The following is a 17,458-nucleotide window of genomic DNA, read 5'->3' as shown; positions in this document are numbered from 1 at the left end:
ACTCTTTAAAACAACTTCTCTTTTTTTTTTCCTTTCCAGAGAAGGCTCTTGGAAGTGGGGTGGTCTGAGGTGGAGGGAAAGGGGAAATGTTCTTTGAAATCAGAACCTTCTCCCCCGGAGGAGGAATGAGCCCGGAGAGCACTGCACGCTGGAAAAACATTTCTGAGAATGAAAACCATGTTCACCCCGCTCCAACATTCAGAGTTTCCATTAAAAACCCCAGGGTTGTGTTTCAAGAGCGGCGGCAGGCAGCGGCGGGCGGGCAGGCAGGCAGGCAGCGGCGGGCAGGCAGGCAGCGGCGCTCGCCCTCCCGCCCGCCTCGCCTGTCCCCCAGCCCCGCTCCGCTTCGCCTCTCGCACTCAGGCACCGGAGCCCCATGTTTGCTGCTCTGAAAACCTCCTTCTCCCCTGCACGACCGCTGCAGGCACAGCTCTCGATTACGAAAGGCAGCAGCTTTAATCTCTCCTTGCAGATCCAGACGTTCCTGGCTGTCCTCACTCCCGAGGATAAACACAGCTTCTGCTCCCTCTCCTCCTTTTCCCTGCCTCTCCCCATCTCCGGGAGCTGCCAGTGCCTCTTCTTCTCTCTCTCCCTCCCTCCCTCCCTCCCGTCTTGATGTGCTCAGAGGATCGTAAGCTGCCTGCTCTGCAGAAGTTGCAATGTCATTAACTCTGTGTGCATCAGCAGGCATCCAGCCCCGTGGCTCCCAGCGTTTGCTCCTTTGCTTCGGTTCTGGTTTACAGGCTGGGGTTTGGGGTTGTTCGGGGTGGGTTTCGCTGTTTTGTTTTGTTTTGAAAGGATCAATCCCTTTGAACGTGTTGTTTTAAACATCAAAGTAAATATTAACGAGGGGGGGGGGGGGGGGGGGGACACGCCAGCAGATTATCTCATTAGAGCTGAAGGAGCTGTGCTATAAATAGAGAGGAGTTTATAAACCAACCTTGGCAAACGACTGCCAGGGGGGGAGAGAAATCAACCGAGAAGGGAGTGGGGGGAGAGCCAAGGCGGTCAGGGCTGCTCTCACAGAATTGTCAGGGTTGGAAGGGACCTCAAAGATCCCCCAGTCCCAACCCCCCTGCCACGGCCAGGGACACCTCGCACTAGATCAGCTCTCTCCAGGGCATGGACCCTGTTTTGGGGCCAGCCACAGCTTTCAGGCAACATTTCCCATGGAGACTGACTTTTTTTCATCTCTCTTGGGGTGGGGGGAGGGGACACGCACGACACTTCTCTGCTCAAACCATCCCCAGGGCTGTTTTGTTTTTCCTGTTTCGCTCCATGCCAGTCCCCGCGGTGGCTGGAGGGAGCTCAGCCCCCCCAGGGCTCTGCTCCCCTGCTCTCTTCATTAATGCTCTCGTTAGCAGAGCTCACGTGGTGACAGCGTGCAGCCTGGCGATGGTCTACTGCCTGATGGGTGAGAGAGCAAGAAGAATTTTGCAGTCTTTTGTTCATTTCTGGTCTTCCTTCCCCCACCCCACCCCCCGCCCCAGAAGACGTTTCCCAAGGGGAAATGCTTTGTCGGGCGCCCAGGTAATTCCCCAGCCGGAGCAGGGCTGTTCCCCCGGCTCCGCTCGCCACAGCCTTGCCCGGACTAGTCTGAAATGCCTCTTGTCAGGGAGGCTTCCTCCGGTTCTCTGGGAGGTTGTTCCAGTGTCACCAAGTTTCTCCATATATGGAACGTGCCGAGCGCTCGGCTTGCTCCATCCTCGGCTTCCCCTCGCTCTTGCTTTGCCCCCCGGCAGCAGCCTCTCCTTCCCTTCTCCTCCTCCTCCTCCTCGGCTCCCCAAAGCATCCAGCGCTCGGCGGTGTGTCTCCACTTGCATTCCTCAGGCAGCTGCTTGTTGGGTGGAATGGGAAAGGTCCTGTCATCCCCTGTAAATCAGCCTTGTCCCAGATAAGACCCTGAGGGCTGAACTGTTTCACTTGGCAGAGGACGACCCCCGATAAGCCTCAACCCAGCGAGCGGTGGTTGGGGCTGAAGTGGAGCCCTCGGGGGAGAGTCTGCCAGTCACGGCAGAGGCCTTTTAACCACTGACACCCAAACCTGTAACGTGAGAGGCTCTGTTATCTCGGAGTGAGAGGTCTTTGTTATCTCTGATGGCCACCCAGAGAGGAGTGAGTGTGTTCATCATCATCATCATCATCACATCAAGCCCTGCTCCAGGGGCAGCGTGGGCTCAGCTGCCCACAGGACCCAGCTCCACCGAGAGCTTTTCAACACAGGTTGCATCAGGCCCACCCAGGGGGATGGTTCTATCCAAACACTTCTCTAAAGCTTATCTTGAAACCCCCCACTCCAAAAGCCTACTTTTCTTGCCAAGTTTCCAGCAATTAGTTCATTCTAAGCCAGAAGCACCACAGGATGTGTTTGTCACGTCCTGTCCTGCCTAGATCTCAAGCTAGCACGAATGAACTTCCAAACAAACAGAATTTGGACCAAATTTGTCCAGTTTTCAGCAAGAGTTCCCTAGGGAGTCAGCTGATGTCACCTCAGATGGGCTGGGAGGGAAAGAAATGCCAGGCAGAAAGGTCTCTTGCCCCCAGCACTGTGGGAAAGGTTTGCAGGGGGAGCAGTTACAACATTTCCTGGGAAACTCTAAGCAGGTGAAGTCTCCTTGGGGAGTGGGAAGCATGGAAAACCACCTGGGTCCAGGCTCCTTCTCCAGCACTGAAGGAGGTGTTTGAAGGGACACCTTTAAAGCAGAGCAAATATTCCCTTTCGGGTTACTGGGAGAGCCTTCAGTTAAGGTCTGCCCCCAGCTCAAGAGCTGGGAGGATTCTCCACTGAGAACTTCTGCCAGGGAGAGTTTAGCTCCATCTGGGTTGGCCTGGCAGTGGGGTGGGTTTGGCAGTTGGACTTAATGCTCTTCAAGGTCTCTTCCAGCCCAAATGGTTCTGTGATTCTCTGACTTCAGTGGAACAAGGTCAGGATCTGTGGTGAGGGCAGGGCCTCCATCCAGCTGCTCCCTTGCTGCTGCTCTCTCATGTTCTCCACTCACCCAGGCTGGGAAAAGACTGCTTGGGATGTGTCCTGTCTGCCTCTTCAGTGTCTGCCCCTTCTGGTCATCACCTCCAACCACTGCTACTGCTGCTGTGTTTCCTACTCTTCCACTGTAGCTTAGTTTTTCATGGGCAAGTTGAGTTAGGATCAGTTTATTCCTGGGCAGTTCTGCAAATCCTTCTGAAGTCAGAAGTTCCTGAGGGTGGGCTCCAGCTGAGCTGAGCTCAGCAGCTGAAAGCAGGACAGTGAGGTGCTGGAGCACACCCAAAGAGCAGCAACCAAGCTGGTGAAGGGCCTTGAACACAAGGCTGATGAGGAATGGCTGAGGGGCCTGGGGCTGCTTAATCTTCAGAAGAAAAGGCTGAGGGGAGACCTCATCACCCTCTACAACTGCCCCAAAGGAGGCTGGAGCCAGGGGGGGTTGATCTCTTCTCACATGCAACAAGTGACTGAACAAGAGGGAACAGTCTCAAGCTGTGCCAGGGGAGGTTCAGATTGGATATTAGGAAGGATTTCTTCCCAGCAAGGGTTCTCAGGCATTGGCCCAGGCTGCCCAGGGAGGTGGTGGAGTCCTCATCCCTGGAGGTGATTAAAAGCTGCATGGATGTGGTGCTGAGGGATGTGCTTTAGTGGCAGTGGCTTAGCAGCAGTGGAGGGCTGTGAGCTCGGGGTGAGTGCTTGGATGATCTCCAAGGTCTCTTCCAACCTCACCAGTTCTCTGATTCCATGACATGGAAGCTCCCTGCTGTGTGACTGTGCCACTGACCTCAGCAGAGCTAAGACTTCAGCCCAGAGCAGCTTCAGTCAAACCCAAAGATGAGTTCAGTCCAACCCAAAGATGAGTTCAGTCCTGCCAGGGTCAGCAGCTCTGCATTCTCTGGCCATGAGCTGAGGCAGCTCCTCCACAGCTAGGCACAGGGCAATGGACTTGGTGGCTTCTGGGCTGCAGCCTCCTTGTTAGGGGAGGCCACATGTGCTTGGGAGTCGGCAGAGTTCTGCCATGCCCCACCAAATCCAAAGCAGCTGGGCCATCTGTTTCCTTGAACAGAAAACCTGCAGGGAGGGGAAGGAGGGCTCATAAACCCTCTGCACAGATCTCACTGAGCTTGCTTGAGGGAGCTGCAGCCTGGAAACCATCTGCAGATCTTCCAGGTCCTTAAGGGCTGGAGGGAGTCCACAGCTCCATGTGGTCTGCAAGACTTCATCACCCTGCAGAGCTTCCCTGGTATGTTCCTCCAGATGCCTTGGGGTCTGTAGGTGTCTTTGGGGTCTTCTAACATGTTTGGAGGTCTGTGAGTGCTCTCTGTAGTGTGGTCATGCTGCCTTGCAAGAAGGGGTCATTAGGGTGACTGCATGGTGGGGTCCCCATGCTCTTGCTTGGCTGTCACCAAATCCCTTCTTCACTCAGCTGGGTTTGCCCTGCTCTGAAACAAAGCCAGGAGCTTTCAGGGAAGCTGCAAAGAGCCAGGAGGCTTCAGGGGTGCCAGAGGCTGGGCTGGAGGGTTTGTTCTCGTGCTCTGGGTGCTGCCCCCATGTCTGAAGAGGCCTTGTCTCAACCCCAAGGTGCTGGAAGCATGCAACCAAGAGGCAGGTAGGGCAAACCAGGACAAGCCACCTCTCTGGCCAGCCAGGGCTGCTCTCTCTTGCTCTGTGTCACCATGATGCAGCCACTTCCCTGAAGGACAACATAGTCCCAACAGACTCTGATGCTTTGGGGTCCTGCTCCACAGCTCACTGCCTGAGACAGCCTGGGGTGTATGATCCAAACCTGATCCAGTGTCAGAGTGAATCCTCTTCTGAGTGAGATGGACCCAGAGATCCTCTAACCTCAGGTATTCTTTGATTCCATCTGGCAGGACCAAATCAGCAATGGGTGCTGGAAACAGGCAATGCTGTGGGTCCCACAGAATCCCAGACTGGTCTGGAAGGGACCTTTAAGACTCATCCAGTCCAACCCCCTGCAGCCAGCAGGGACATCTGCAAGCAGAGCAGGTTGCCCCAGACAACCTGACCTGGAATGGTTCCAGGGATGAGACATCTCCCACAGCTCTGGGCAACCTGGGCCAGAGTCTCACCAGCCTCAGTGCAGAAAATGTCATCCTTCCCTTCAGTCTGAGCCTCCCTGGTTTAGTTTAAAACAAAAGGGGCAGTGGTTTGAAGCTGGAGCAGAGTAGCTTTGGGTTGGACATCAGGAGGAAGTTCTGCACAGTGAGGCTGGGGAGACACTGGAACAGGTTGCCCAGGGCTGTGGTTGAGGCCCCATCCCTGGAGGCATTCAAGGCCAAGCTTGATGTGTCCCTGAGCACCCTGCTCCAGTTGGAGATGTCCCTGCTGACTGCAGGGGGCTTGGGCTAGATGAGCTTTGAGAATCCCTTCCAACCTGATGCATTCTCTGATTCTATGAAGGCAGCCACACAGATGTGGAGCTGCCAACATGAAGCCAGCATCCCTGCCTGGCATAACCAAAGGTGTTGGTGGTGCATGATGGCGTGGAGGGGAAGGTGTGGGTCCCCACCACAGAGGGGCCTGCAGGGCTGTGCACAGCCACACAGAGAGCTGCAGTCCTGGTCTGCACACCTGTGGCTGAGTTGTGTCCTCAGGCACACGGTGCCTGCCTGCCTGCCTGCAGCTGACAGGGGCACTTCCTCACTTTGAGGCTGGCAGAGCTGCCCAGAGAGGTGGTGGAGCCTTCTGTCTCTGGCGAGATTCCAGTCTTGCCTGGATGTGTTCCTGTGTGGCCTGCCCGAGGTGACCCTGCTCTAGCAGCAGGGGGGGAGGCAGGAGGAGCTGATCCTCAGAGGTCCCTTCCAAGCCCTGCCATTCTGTGTGTGCCTGCATGGCAGGCCAGAGGAACTTGCTTTTAATGACTGCTTGGTCCTCCTTTTAATTCCAGTGTTTTGTGCTATGGCTGAAGCCAGCAAGGAGAGCAGTGGCAGGGGGCCAGCAAGTCTGGGTCACATGGAGCAGCTCCAAGCTATTGCATAAGTCCTGTCTGAAAGCAGACCTGCTTGGTGGAGTCATCTCCTTAAAGCAGAAGAAGTCCAAGGCCTGGGAGCATTGGGTGGCTCAGTGGCCACCTTACATCTGGCTGAGGTGGTGCTGGTCCAGCAGCTTGGGCTTGGGCACTGCCCCTTGCTGAGCAGCCTTCCCTTGCTCCTGCTACCAGCTGGCTCTTCTCTCCTGCTCTCCTGCTGAGGACCTCTCCGAGCAGTTTACCACGCTTGGAGCAGTGCAGTGACCCCAGCTGCCCAGATAGGGCCAGATCCTTATGTAACACAGAGATAGGATTTCCAGAGAGCAAAGCAGCTGGTGTCAGAGAGAGGTCGGAGCTCCCAGCTCTCCCCTCTCCCTCACTGCCTCGTGGGCTCCTTTTGGACCCCACTGGATCATTGGAGAGGAGCTGAGGGGGGATGAATTCAGTCCTTTCCTCACCACCATGGCACTGAACAGGCTCAGCTGTAAAACAATTCTTGTGTTTTGGATTAAAAAAAAAAAAAGAAAGAAAGAAAAAGAAAAGAAAGGGGGAAAAAGGCAAAACCCAAACGTAGTCCACTCCCACGCAGTCCTGGAGGGAGCCCAAAGCCCTCTGAAGTTGCTTGCACAAAGGGCTGGAGGGTGTGCCCGGCTCCAGCGCTGCGTGGAGCGCGGCAGCCAGCTGGGCAGAGGGCAGTGAGGGTGAGCCCTGCTCGCCCAGGCTGCTGCCAGGGGCACGATGGAGACCTGGGCTCAGCCTCCCTGCCTCTCAGGTTCAGCCTGGCAGCAGCGGTCTGCATTTCCCACGTTGCCCTGGGACTGGGGATGGGTTTGGTGCCGACAGGGTGACAGCAGCAGCGTCCCCTCCCCGCGGGCGAGCTCTGAACCGGACCCCGCAGGCGCTGGGCTGGGTGGCTGCGAGAGAACCGCTCAGAGGGTGAGCTGGGAACAGCCCTTCCGAGCAGGGTGGGCTGCTGTCACAAGTCCCCCCTCAGCCTGGGGAGAGGAAACAGCTCCTTGTCCTTCCTCCAGAAGCAGCCGGAGGGATGGCAAAGGGATCCGAAAGGGTTGCTGGGGAGCAGCGCGGGCAGGAAGCATCCCGCGGCTGGAGGCTGCTGTGTTCTGGTGAGCAGTGATAACTACGTGCTTCTAATTCCTTGCTTGCCGTGCCCCCAGAGAGGCCAGGCTCGGAGCAGCAAAGCAGATTGAAGGTTCAAGTTCTTGTTTTCAGTTCTGCAGAGCAGGGACTTTAACCCTTTTATTCCCCACACACACTCTCTGCAGCTGATGCTGATCGTCCTTCTTTTTCCTGGGTTCAACCCATCCTGCTGCTCCAAGAGCTGAGAGCTGACTTCCCAGTGGGAATCCTGTCCTGCTGGCAGGATGGCTGCGAACCCCAACCCCCCACACCCCCAAACTTCTACCATCTGCAGCTCAGTGGGGTTCCAACTTGGCAACCCAGCCAAATATTTGCTCAGGACTATCAGGACAGCCTCTTGCTGAAAGCTGAGGAGGTCTCAGGAAGCTTTGCATCCCCCAGCACGCTCATCACCCACTGCAGCAGGCTGAGGGGGAGCAGCCACTGTGTGCTCTTGGCCTCAGGAACGTGCAGGAACCTGCTGGGAGCTGGGGGGTGGTGACTCTGCACACCTGGAACAGCCCCCAGAAGCCCCCAGCTGCCTCCCTGGGCAACCCAGAGGGAAGGAACCTGGGTTGAGGTGGTGAGAAGGAGGGAGGTAGCAACGATGAGAAGTGATCTGGGAGGATTTCAAAGAGAGGAGGCAGGAGTGGCAGTTGGTGGCTCTGTGCTGTCCATGTCCCCCCCCTCCCCCAGCTCAGCCTGAGAAGGACATGGACCTGCTGGAGCAGGGCTAGAGGAGGCTACAACAACGATTGACCCCTCTGGACCCCTCTGCTGTGAGGCCAGGCTGGGAGAGTTGGGGTTGTTCAGCCTGGAGAAGAGAAGGCTCCAGGGAGACCTTCTGGTGGCCTTTCAGTGCTTAAAGGGGCAGAGAAGAAAGCTGGGGACAGACTTCTGAGCAGGGCCTGTTGGGACAGGACAAGTTGGGGATGGTCTGAACTGGAAGAGGGAGACTGAGAGTGGAGAGAAGGAAGAAATGTTATGCCGAGGGTGGTGACACAGAGGTGGGAGCTGCCCCATCCCTGCAACCATTCTAGGTCAAGCTGTTTGGCAGCCTGCCCTTGCTAATGGCACCTCCCAGGAGCGCTGCTGGGATGCAGCGCTGCAGCCACGGGACGCTGCTCACAGGCTCTGCACGGAAGGGAGATGTCAGTGGAAGGGTTGGGGGCTGGGGGGAAGGCGGTGGGGGGTGGTGCCCTGCGGGCATTTCCTCCCACCAGGGAAAGCTGGGAGCCGCAGGCTCTGTTTGTATTTATTCCTCTCCAACCCAAAACCAACCCAAAACCAGCCCAGACCCCTCCAGAACCCAGGGAAAGGGACACCTGAGCTCCTAATTTGCAAAAGTTGGACGAGAAACCTGGAAGCTGCCGGGGCCCTGCATCTTTAAAAGCAGTTAAATTCCTTTTCTTTGCACTAGGAGGCACCTTGAACCTTCCTCTTGGCCCCAAGTCGAGCCCATCTGCTTCCTATTACCTTCCCATAAAGCTTTCTCTCCGGCCAAGCCTGGCTTTCAGGGAATTCTGTCTGCAGCCCCGATGTTGAAATTAGTAACAGTTGTCATCTGCTTTGCTTTTTTGCTTCTCTCCTCCTTTTGCTTTATTCCAGCTCGAATTTTAACCTCCCAGCCCTCCTCTTTCTCCTGCGGGTTTGCATTTTTGGGGTGGGTTCTTTGCTGCTGCTGTTGTTGTTGGGTGGGTTTTTCTCTGTCGGGTTGGTTTGGGGGTGGTGGTTTTGTCGTTGTTTTTAGTGCAGGAAGGTGTGACCTCGCAGCCGCACCGCTGGGGCATCCTCATCCCCTTTGCTCCCCTCAGCCTCGTCCCCTGCTGCCCGCGGGGTTCGCGGCGGCGAGAGCCACCCCTGGCGCGGGGAGCCGGCAGCGGCGGCCGCCCGCCGGCTCCTGCCAAGGACAACGAATTCCTTGGGAAGGAGCAAGCTGGAAGGAGCCCAGGCGAGGGAGGCACGAGACCAGAGAGGTCACCTCATGCCCCCAGGCCTCTCCCGCGGTCCCGTCCATCCCCACCGCCCTCGGCGTGGGCTCGGGCTCCCCGGGGCACGTCCGCGCCTGCCCGGTCGCTGCCGCAGGGGGAAAGGGGGAAAAAGCCTGCAGGGAGAGGTGGTGGAAAAGTTTGTGAGGAGCTGTGGAGGCTGAGCTGCTGCAGCCTCTCTGCTCCAACTCGTGGGGTCCTGCTCCTGCGGGAGATGGGGCCGGTGGGGGTCCCGGGAGTGGAGCCCTGCTGGGAAGGGGCCGTGTTCGCCTTGCTGCAGGGAGGACTCGCAGCCCGGCCCTTCCCCCAGCCCTGCTGACAGGAATTTTGCAGCTGTAATTCCTGACTTTGTGCTGTTCCAGGCGTCCCTCCTTCCCTCCAGGCTTGGGGCTGAGGGGTCCTGGTGCCCGCAGCCCCCTCCCAGCCCTTCTTCTGGGGGGATGCTGAGGAGCTGGGACCGAAGGGGAAGGTCAGAGGATGGGAGACAAGGGCACCAACCATGCCTGCCACAGCTCAGGGTCGTGGAGAGGCTGAGGAAGGATGGGAAATGAGGAGAGCCCTGAGAAAGCTGAGTTCAACAGCTGGAAAACAAGGAAAATTAGTAGTGTGAAGCCCAGGAGAAAATACACTTCAGCTGAGCAGCTTTCTGTCCACAGACCTTGGAGCCCTGACAGGATTTAAAAGCTGGAATCTCAGACTTTAATAGATGCTGAAAAATGCTGACTGAGGAGAGGGCTGCTGCAGGCCTGGCTGGCAGGTCACCTTCTTCCTCTTCCAGTTGACTTCCCACAGCCCTGCGGGGAGCAGGCATGGAGCAGCTGGGCTGTGCATTGCTGTGGGCCTGCCTCTGACCCCTCCGTGCCCCACTCAGGGGTGAGGCTGCAGAAGATGCTGTCCCCAGGCAGACCTAGCCTGAGAGAGCCACGGTGCTGGTCTCAGCATCCTCATGTCGTGAGAGAGCTGGGGCTGCTCAGCCTGGAGAAGAGAAGGCTCCAGGGAGAGCTTAGAGCTGCATTGCAACATCTGAAGGGGACCTGCAGGAGGGACTGGTCAGAAGGGCCTGTGGGGATAGCCCCAGGGGCAAGGGTTTGAAACTGCAGCAGGGCAGATTTAGGTTGGACATCAGGAGGAAGTTCTGCACAGTGAGGGTTGGGGAGACTCTGGAACAGGTTGCCCAGGGCTGTGGTGGAGGCTCCATCCCTGGAGACATTCAAGATCAGACTTGATGTGTCCCTGAGCCTGTCCCTGGGCACCACTGAGAAGAGTCTGGCTCCAGCTGAGCATTGCTCAGCTCCCCTCTGGGGCTGCTCTGCTCCAGGCTCTCAGCTCCAGGGCTCTCAGCCTTCGCTGCTCCCAGAGCTGCTCCAGGCCCCTCGGCAGCCTTGCAGCCTCTGCTGGACTCTGTCCAGGAGCTCCTTGGTATCACTGCTCAGATGTTTGGTAGTTCCTTGGCATCCCTGCTCAGACGTTGGGGATTCTCCAGGCTGTGGTTAGGTTTGTGCCATCCTCATCTCATCCATCATCTGCTCTCTGGATAGGAACGAACCCCACAGGCTTTCTCCAGCACTCTGTGAGTTCTGTGTAATTGTCTCAGCCTTGAGTGGAAATTCCCTCCAGCCAACAATCTTTCACTGGAGCAATTAGCAAATCATTTAAAGTAACAAATACAATTGGAGTCTCCCGATCTGTCTGGGGATGGGGCTGAGGAGCAGGGGTGAGTCCCCTGAATGGTTCCTTTGTTCCCGGGCGCTGGGGTGGGTTTAGCCAAGGCGCTCCGGGGGTGAGCGCCTGTCTCCACGCAGGGACTGTCATTAAAGGGGGTTTTAACACCAGGGAAACTGGAGCAGGGAGGATTTTGAGGCTGCTGCTCACTACCTCCCTCCTGGTGCTTTGGTTTCCTGCTCTCCTTTAAGGGATCAGGTAACCGAGACCAGGTCACTCTTCGGTCCGTGCTTCCTCATGGCCGTTCCCGCAGGACAAAGGGCTCCCCTTTGCTGTCAGCTCCTTCCCTCAGGTGCAAGGTAAATTGCAGCCCCTCAGTGCCGCTGTGGGAGCGGAGCAGGGACTGGACTGGGAGCAGAGCTCTCCCCCGGGAGAGCAGCTGGGTGTGCAGCGGCCCAGGGGCAGTTCCCATGCCGTGAGCTGCTTCGCTGCCTTTGCAATCGCTTCCCATCCTGTTCTCCCCTTTTCCTTTCTTTCCTTTCTCCAGGCTCAGGCTTTCCTCCTTCCCCCTGCCCACCGCTTTCTCCCTCACCTCCTTCTCCTCCATCCTTTGTTTCCCACCCCTCCACTCACTCACCCCCACCCTCTCCTGTGCAGGGGCGATGCCACCGAGAGCCTGCGCTTCCGACTAGCCCAGGCTGAGCCCAGGCTGTGCTGGCCCGGGCACGGCACCCAGCACCCACACCACCAGCCTGGGCACAGCACCCAGCACCTGCACCACTGGCCTGGGCCTGGGCACAGCAGCCAGCAGCCGCACCAGCAGCCTCGGTGCTTTGGGGACACCGCGGAGCAGCCGAGGATGCCTGCGGAGGGCCCGAGGACTCCTGTCCCTACATAAGCCGTGGCCAAGGGAGAGACATGTTGGGACAGTGCCCTTCCAGCTGGCACAAGACTCCCTGCACTGAGACAAGCAGCACCAACCATGGCAATAGCTTGGAGGCTTCTCACCTGGACTGTCACCTTCACTGCGGCTCTGTGCGGCTCTCCTGGCTACATGTTCCAGTCACAAGGTAGGGATCAAGGGCTGGGGGGTGGGTCAGGGGAGCTGGATCCACCCAGAAACCACAATGCTGGCCCCGAGGGAGGTGTTAGGAGGATGTTGTGCTGAGAAGTAGGTGGAGACACCTCAGACTGCTCGCTGCAGGGCTCCTCCTCACCCCTGAATTTGCACCTCCAAGGGGAAGATGTGGAGTGGGACAGGATGGAGAGTTGGGTGAATGGGAGCTGCTGTGGGTGCTCTGCTTTAGCAGGGGGGTTGGACTGGGTGATCTCCAGAGGTCCAACCTCCACCCTGCTGGGATTCTGGGATGTGTTTAGCTCTCAAAAGTTCCCTTCCTTGACTTTTGACATCAGAGCAGTGTGGTCTGTGTAAGAAACGAGCTGCAGGCAGGCAGGGAAGGTGCAGGAGATGTGGCAGCAGTAGAGGAAGCTTCCCTTCCCGTGCTGTGGAGCTGCTCATCCTCAGCTGAATAGAGGCTTTGTTCTGTGGAGGGCTGCCTGTGTGCAGCCACTCCTCTGTGCCTGCAGGGATGGACACTGCTGGAGCAGAGGAGGCTGCTGGAGGAGCAGGGTTAGCTCCTGCACAACCTTCTGCAAGGGCTACCTCTGGTGAGAGGAGCAGCAGGATACCTCTCCCCACATCCCTCCTCTCCTGCTTCCCAGCTTCCTCCCTTGCCTTCTCCTGGCAGCTTTGTGATCCTGCAGAGGTGCCCAGAGTCCCACAGAGCCACGAGGAGGTTTTCCTGGAGAAAGGCTTTTTATAGCCTCTCTTCCCAAGCAGTCTGACAGCTCTCTGCAGACACCAAGGCTGCTTATCACGGGCACAAACCCCACTGATACCATGGGTGCAGCACTGCACGTTGCAGACCCAGGGCTATTAATACAGCCTGAGGTGGCTGAGGGGTCAGAGGAGACTTGGTGGCTTCTGGAAGGAAGGAAGGAAGGGCTAAGCAGTGCTGCTCTTGCTGTTGGGAGCTCCTAGTATGGTCTGGAATAGAAGGCAAGGATGAGTTAAAGGAGGGAAGGAGGGAGGAGCTGGGATGCTGGGTGGAGCACACAGCTTCAGGGAGCAGAAGAGCCAAATCTCTTCAAGCCTAATCTAACCTTTGGCATCTCCAGAGGAGCAGAAGGAGTCATTGTGACACTGGAGGAGGATTCTGCTGCTTCCCTGGGTGGGCAGTCCCCCAAGGGTGTTCATCCTTCATTCTGCTGTGAGCACAGGCTGAGGGAGTTGGGATTGCTCAGCCTGGAGGAGAGAAGACTCCAGGGGAACCTTAGAGCTGAAGGGATCCTACAGGAAGGCTGCAGAGAGACTTTTCCTGAGGGTGCCTGGAGACAGAACAGGAAGGAATGGTTTGAAGCTGAGGCAGAGCAGGGTTAGGCTGGAGCTGAGGGTGAAGCTCTTCAGTAGGAGGGTGGTGAGACCCTGGCACAGGCTGCCCAGGGAGGCTGTGGATACCTCCTCCCTGGGTGTGTTCAAGGCCAGGTTGGATGAGGCCTGGAGCAAGCTGGGCTGGTGAGAGGTGTCCCTGCCCATGGCAGGGGGGCTGGAACTGGATGATCTCTGAGCTCCCTTCCAACCTAGGCCATTCTGTGATTATTTTACCCATGCCTGGCATCCCCCATCCAGAGCTTCACTTCCTAACTCTTCCAAGTGATGCAGGGCACTGCCCTTAGATCTTTCTTCCTGTGCCTCAGCTTCTAGAGTGAGCTCCCTGGGAGGTGACCAGCACCCCAGCAGAAGCAGCTTCTCACACACCACCTCTCCCCCAGGCTCTGGGCACTTTTTTATCCTCCTGGAGGTACCTCAGGGTCAGAGATTGCAGCCCAAGGTCCCAGCTCCTTTCTAAGCTGCTGCTTACCTAAACCTCCTTCCAGTTCAGTGTTTTGCAAGCCCCTGTGGGCTGCAGAGAAGGAAAAAGAAAACCCCAGACACTTCTGAGAGCAAATCTTTCCAAGCCTGAGCTCATGGCTAAGGGCAAATAGTGGCTGCTGTTTGCCTGGCTGCTTGGGGTGATGCAGGGGAAGCTGAAGCACAGGGAGGTGCAGAACTCATCATCATTTCTGGCTTGTGGAGGCAACAGAGAGGTGCCAGAAGTGCTTTGGGTTTGGAAGGATGGGAGCTAACCCCTAACCCCAGCTGGTGGGAGGCTCTGTCCCATTGCTGGTGGCCAAGCAAATCACTCCTCAGGCTCCCACACTGGAAAAGACACCAGAGGAAAAAGGAAACCTTCCAGGGCTGCCATGTGGGAAGGGTGAGCCCAGAGAGGTGATGGCTGGGGAGGGTTTGAGGGTGGGTGCTGTGGAGCCAGGTGAAATGCAGCCACAGCAGAGCAGCTCAGCCTCTCCCAGCTGCTTAGGGAACAGCTGCAAATCATCATAGAATCAGCAAGGTTGGAAAAGACCTCAAAGATCATCAGGTCCAAGCTGTCACCCAACACCTCCTGACACCCAAACCATGGCTCCAAGTGCCACATCCAGTCCCCTCTTGAACACCTCCAGGGATGGGGACTCCACCACCTCCCTGGGCAGCACATCCCAATGGCCAATTCCTCTTTCTGGGAAGAACTTTCTCCTCACCTCCAGCCTAAACCTCCCCTGGCACAGCTTGAGACTGTGTCCTCTTGTTCTAGTGCTGCTTGCCTGGGAAAAGGACATTGAGAGGCTGGAGAAAGTCCAGAGAAGGGCAACCAAGCTGGGGAAGGGTCTGGAGAACAGGGCTGGGGAGGAGCAGCTGAGGGAGCTGGGGGGCTTCAGCCTGGAGGAGGCTGAGGGAGACCTCAGTGCTCTCTGCAGCTCCCTGGAAGGAGGCTGAAGCCAGGTGGGGTTGGGCTCTTCTCTCAAGTAACAAATGATTAGACCAGAGGGGATGGACCCAGGCTGCACCAGGGCAAGTTTAGGCTGGACTTTAGAAGCAACTTCTTCACTCAAATGGTTCTCAGACACTGGCCCAGACTCCCCAGGGAGGTGGTGGAATCCCCATCCCTGGAGGGGTTTCAAAGCCCTGCAGATGTGGTGCTGAGGGCCATGGCTCAGCCCCAGCCCTGGCAGAGCTAGAGAGTGGTTGGAGTGGATGCCCTGCACGGTGGCTTCCCACCAGAATGATTCTGTGAGCAAACCTCCAGCCGGGAGGGGCTCAGAAGGACACCCCAAAGATGGGGGCAGCTCTCCTGCCCAGGCCATGGGAGCTTTTGCATCCTCTGCTGGAGGCTTTGGTGCTGCCAGGAAGAGGCAGAGCTGCAGCCACATCCAGCCTGGCAGCCCCTGAGCCATTTGTGCTTGGACAAGGAGCCCTTGCTGCCGAGGCTGCAGAGTGCCAGTTTCTTTGACAGCCTGAAGTGTTGGCTTGCTGGGTGAGTGCAGGCAGACAGCTCTGACAGTGCCCCTGTCAGAGCACAGCTCCTGAGTGGTATGAGGCAGGCTCAGAAGCTCAAGTGCCCCAGGAGAAGGTGCTAAGCCAGGCTGATATGCTAAAGAGCACCAAGCTGGGGAGCTGGGAAGGCAGGATGGTGTCACAGAGAGACCTGGCTGGGGAGCTGGGCTCTCTGCCTTCTCTTCTTGCTGCCTTGTCAGCACAGCTGGGGAGCTCTGCTGACCTCCTTTCTTGTTTGGACTGCAAGATTGGAGCTGCAGAGATGATTTTGTGCCTCTCTGCAGGATGCTCAGGACCTAAACACAGAATGGGGGCAGCCACAACCTCCCTGGGAGACCTGCTCCAGTGTCTCCCCACTCTCACTGGCAAGAATTTCTTCCCCATCTCCAGTCTCAATCTCCCTTCCTCCAGCTCAAAGCCACTGTTCCTGGTCCTGTCACTCCCAGGCCTTGTCAAAAGTCCCTCCCCAGCTCTCCTATAGCCCCTTCAGGTACTGGAAGGCTTCTCTTAAGTCTCCCTGGAGCCTTCTCCAGGCTGAACAGCCACAACCCCTAAGGGGAAGTGCTCCCCTGTGGCAGAGATGGGGAGAGGAAGTGGCCTGAAATTGTGCCAGGGGAGGGTGAGGCTGGAGATGAGGAGAAGTTTCTTTGCTGCCAGAGTGCCCTGGGAACCATGGTTGAGTTGTCAGGAGGTGCTGGGTGGCAGGTTGGACTGGATGATCTCTGAGGTCTTTTCCAACCTTATTGATCCTATGATAGAATAGAATAGAATAGAATAGAATAGAATAGAATAGAATAGAATAGACCAGACCAGGTTGGAAGAGAACCTTCAAGACCATCATGTCCAACCTATCCAAACCTAATCAACTCACCCATGGCACCAAGCACCCTATCAAGTCTCCTCCTGAACACCCCCAGGGATGGGGACTCCACCACCTCCCTGGGCAGCACATCCCAAGGGCCAATCTCTCTCTCTGGGAAGAACTTTCTCCTCACCTCCAGCCTAAACCTCCCCTGGCACAGCTTGAGACTGTGTCCTCTTGCTCTGGTGCTGGCTGCCTGGGAGAAGAGACCAACCCCCAGCTGGCTACAGCCTCCATTCAGGGAGCTGTAGAGAGCAAGAAGGTCTCCCCTGAGCCTCCTCTTCTCCAGGCTAAGCAACCCCAGCTCCCTCAGCCTCTCCTCCCAGGGCTGTGCTCCAAGCCCCTCCCCAGCTCTGTTGCCCTGTGTTGATCCTGTGGTGATTCTGCTTGCCCCCCCCAGAGGAGTTCCTCTCCAGCCTGGATCACTATGAGATTGCCTTCCCCATCCAAGTGGACCAGAACGGAGACTTCCTGACCTTCGACATGAGGAGGCAGCAGCTGAAGCCGCGGCCGCGGCGCAGCCTGGGCGCCCTGCCCCCCCAGCCCCCCGAGCGGCAGCTCTTCTACAAGGTCTCTGCCCACCGCACCCAGTTCCTGCTCAACCTGACCCTGCACTCCAACCTGCTGGCCGAGCACTTCACCGTGGAGTACTGGAAGCGCGACGGAGTGGACTGGCAGCACGACTTCCACGAGGACTGCCACTACGCCGGCCACCTGCAGGACCAGCACCTCAGCTCCAAGGTGGCCATCAGCAACTGCAACGGGCTGGTGAGTGCCTGGCGTGGCAAGCACACCCCCCAGAGTGCCCAGCCCCACTCTCTGGGGCGGGCTGGGGGAGGGGCTGGGGGCATGGTGGTTCTGCGACCTGAGAGAGGACCAAGCGGGTGGGAGTGCGGTGGGGGAGTGAGGGCTGAGCTGGGAGAGCACCCAGGAGTCTCAGCTGCAGTCCTGTGTCCAGTTCTGGGCCCCTCAGCTTAGGAAGGAGGTTGAGCTGCTGGAAGGTGTCCAGAGAAGGGCAACAGAGCTGGGGAGGGGTCTGGAGCACAGCCCTGGGAGGAGAGGCTGAGGGAGCTGGGGTTGCTTAGCCTGGAGAAGAGGAGGCTCAGGGGAGACCTTCTTGGTCTCTACAACTACCTCAAGGTAGGTTGTAGCCAGGTGGGGGTTGGTCTCTTCTCCCAGGCAAGCAGCACCAGAACAAGAGGACACAGTCTCAAGCTGTGCCAGGGGAGGTTTAGGCTGGAGGTGAGGAGAAAGTTCTTCCCAGCAAGAGGAATTTGCCATTGGAATGTGCTGCCCTGGGAGGTGGTGGAGTCCCCATCCCTGGGGGTGCTCAAGAAGCTGGAGATGTGGTGCTTCAGGACACAGTTTAGTGGTCATGGGAGCTGGGCTATGGTTGGACTGG

The 17,458-nt window shown here is 57.5% G+C and overlaps 1 protein-coding gene across 1 annotated transcript in view; it reads left to right on the top strand.

Annotated features, from left to right (window-relative positions):
* The window catches only part of ADAMTS10 (ADAM metallopeptidase with thrombospondin type 1 motif 10), a 53,099-nt gene that overhangs the window by 483 nt on the left and 35,158 nt on the right, over positions 1 to 17,458 (top strand). Inside the window, exons 2-3 of the mRNA XM_068165085.1 lie at positions 11,420 to 11,832; positions 16,457 to 16,824. Coding sequence (XP_068021186.1) covers positions 11,745 to 11,832; positions 16,457 to 16,824 — 456 coding nt within the window. The 5' untranslated portion in view covers positions 11,420 to 11,744. The remainder of the gene's footprint in view (positions 1 to 11,419; positions 11,833 to 16,456; positions 16,825 to 17,458) is intronic.

The sequence above is a fragment of the Melanerpes formicivorus genome, unplaced genomic scaffold (assembly GCF_026170545.1).
Source record: "Melanerpes formicivorus ecotype bairdi unplaced genomic scaffold, bMelFor1.0.p_v2 SCAF_83, whole genome shotgun sequence".
Lineage (NCBI taxonomy): Eukaryota > Metazoa > Chordata > Aves > Piciformes > Picidae > Melanerpes > Melanerpes formicivorus.
Note: the sequence above shows the minus strand (reverse complement) of the source record. Positions and strands in the feature narration are given on the sequence as shown.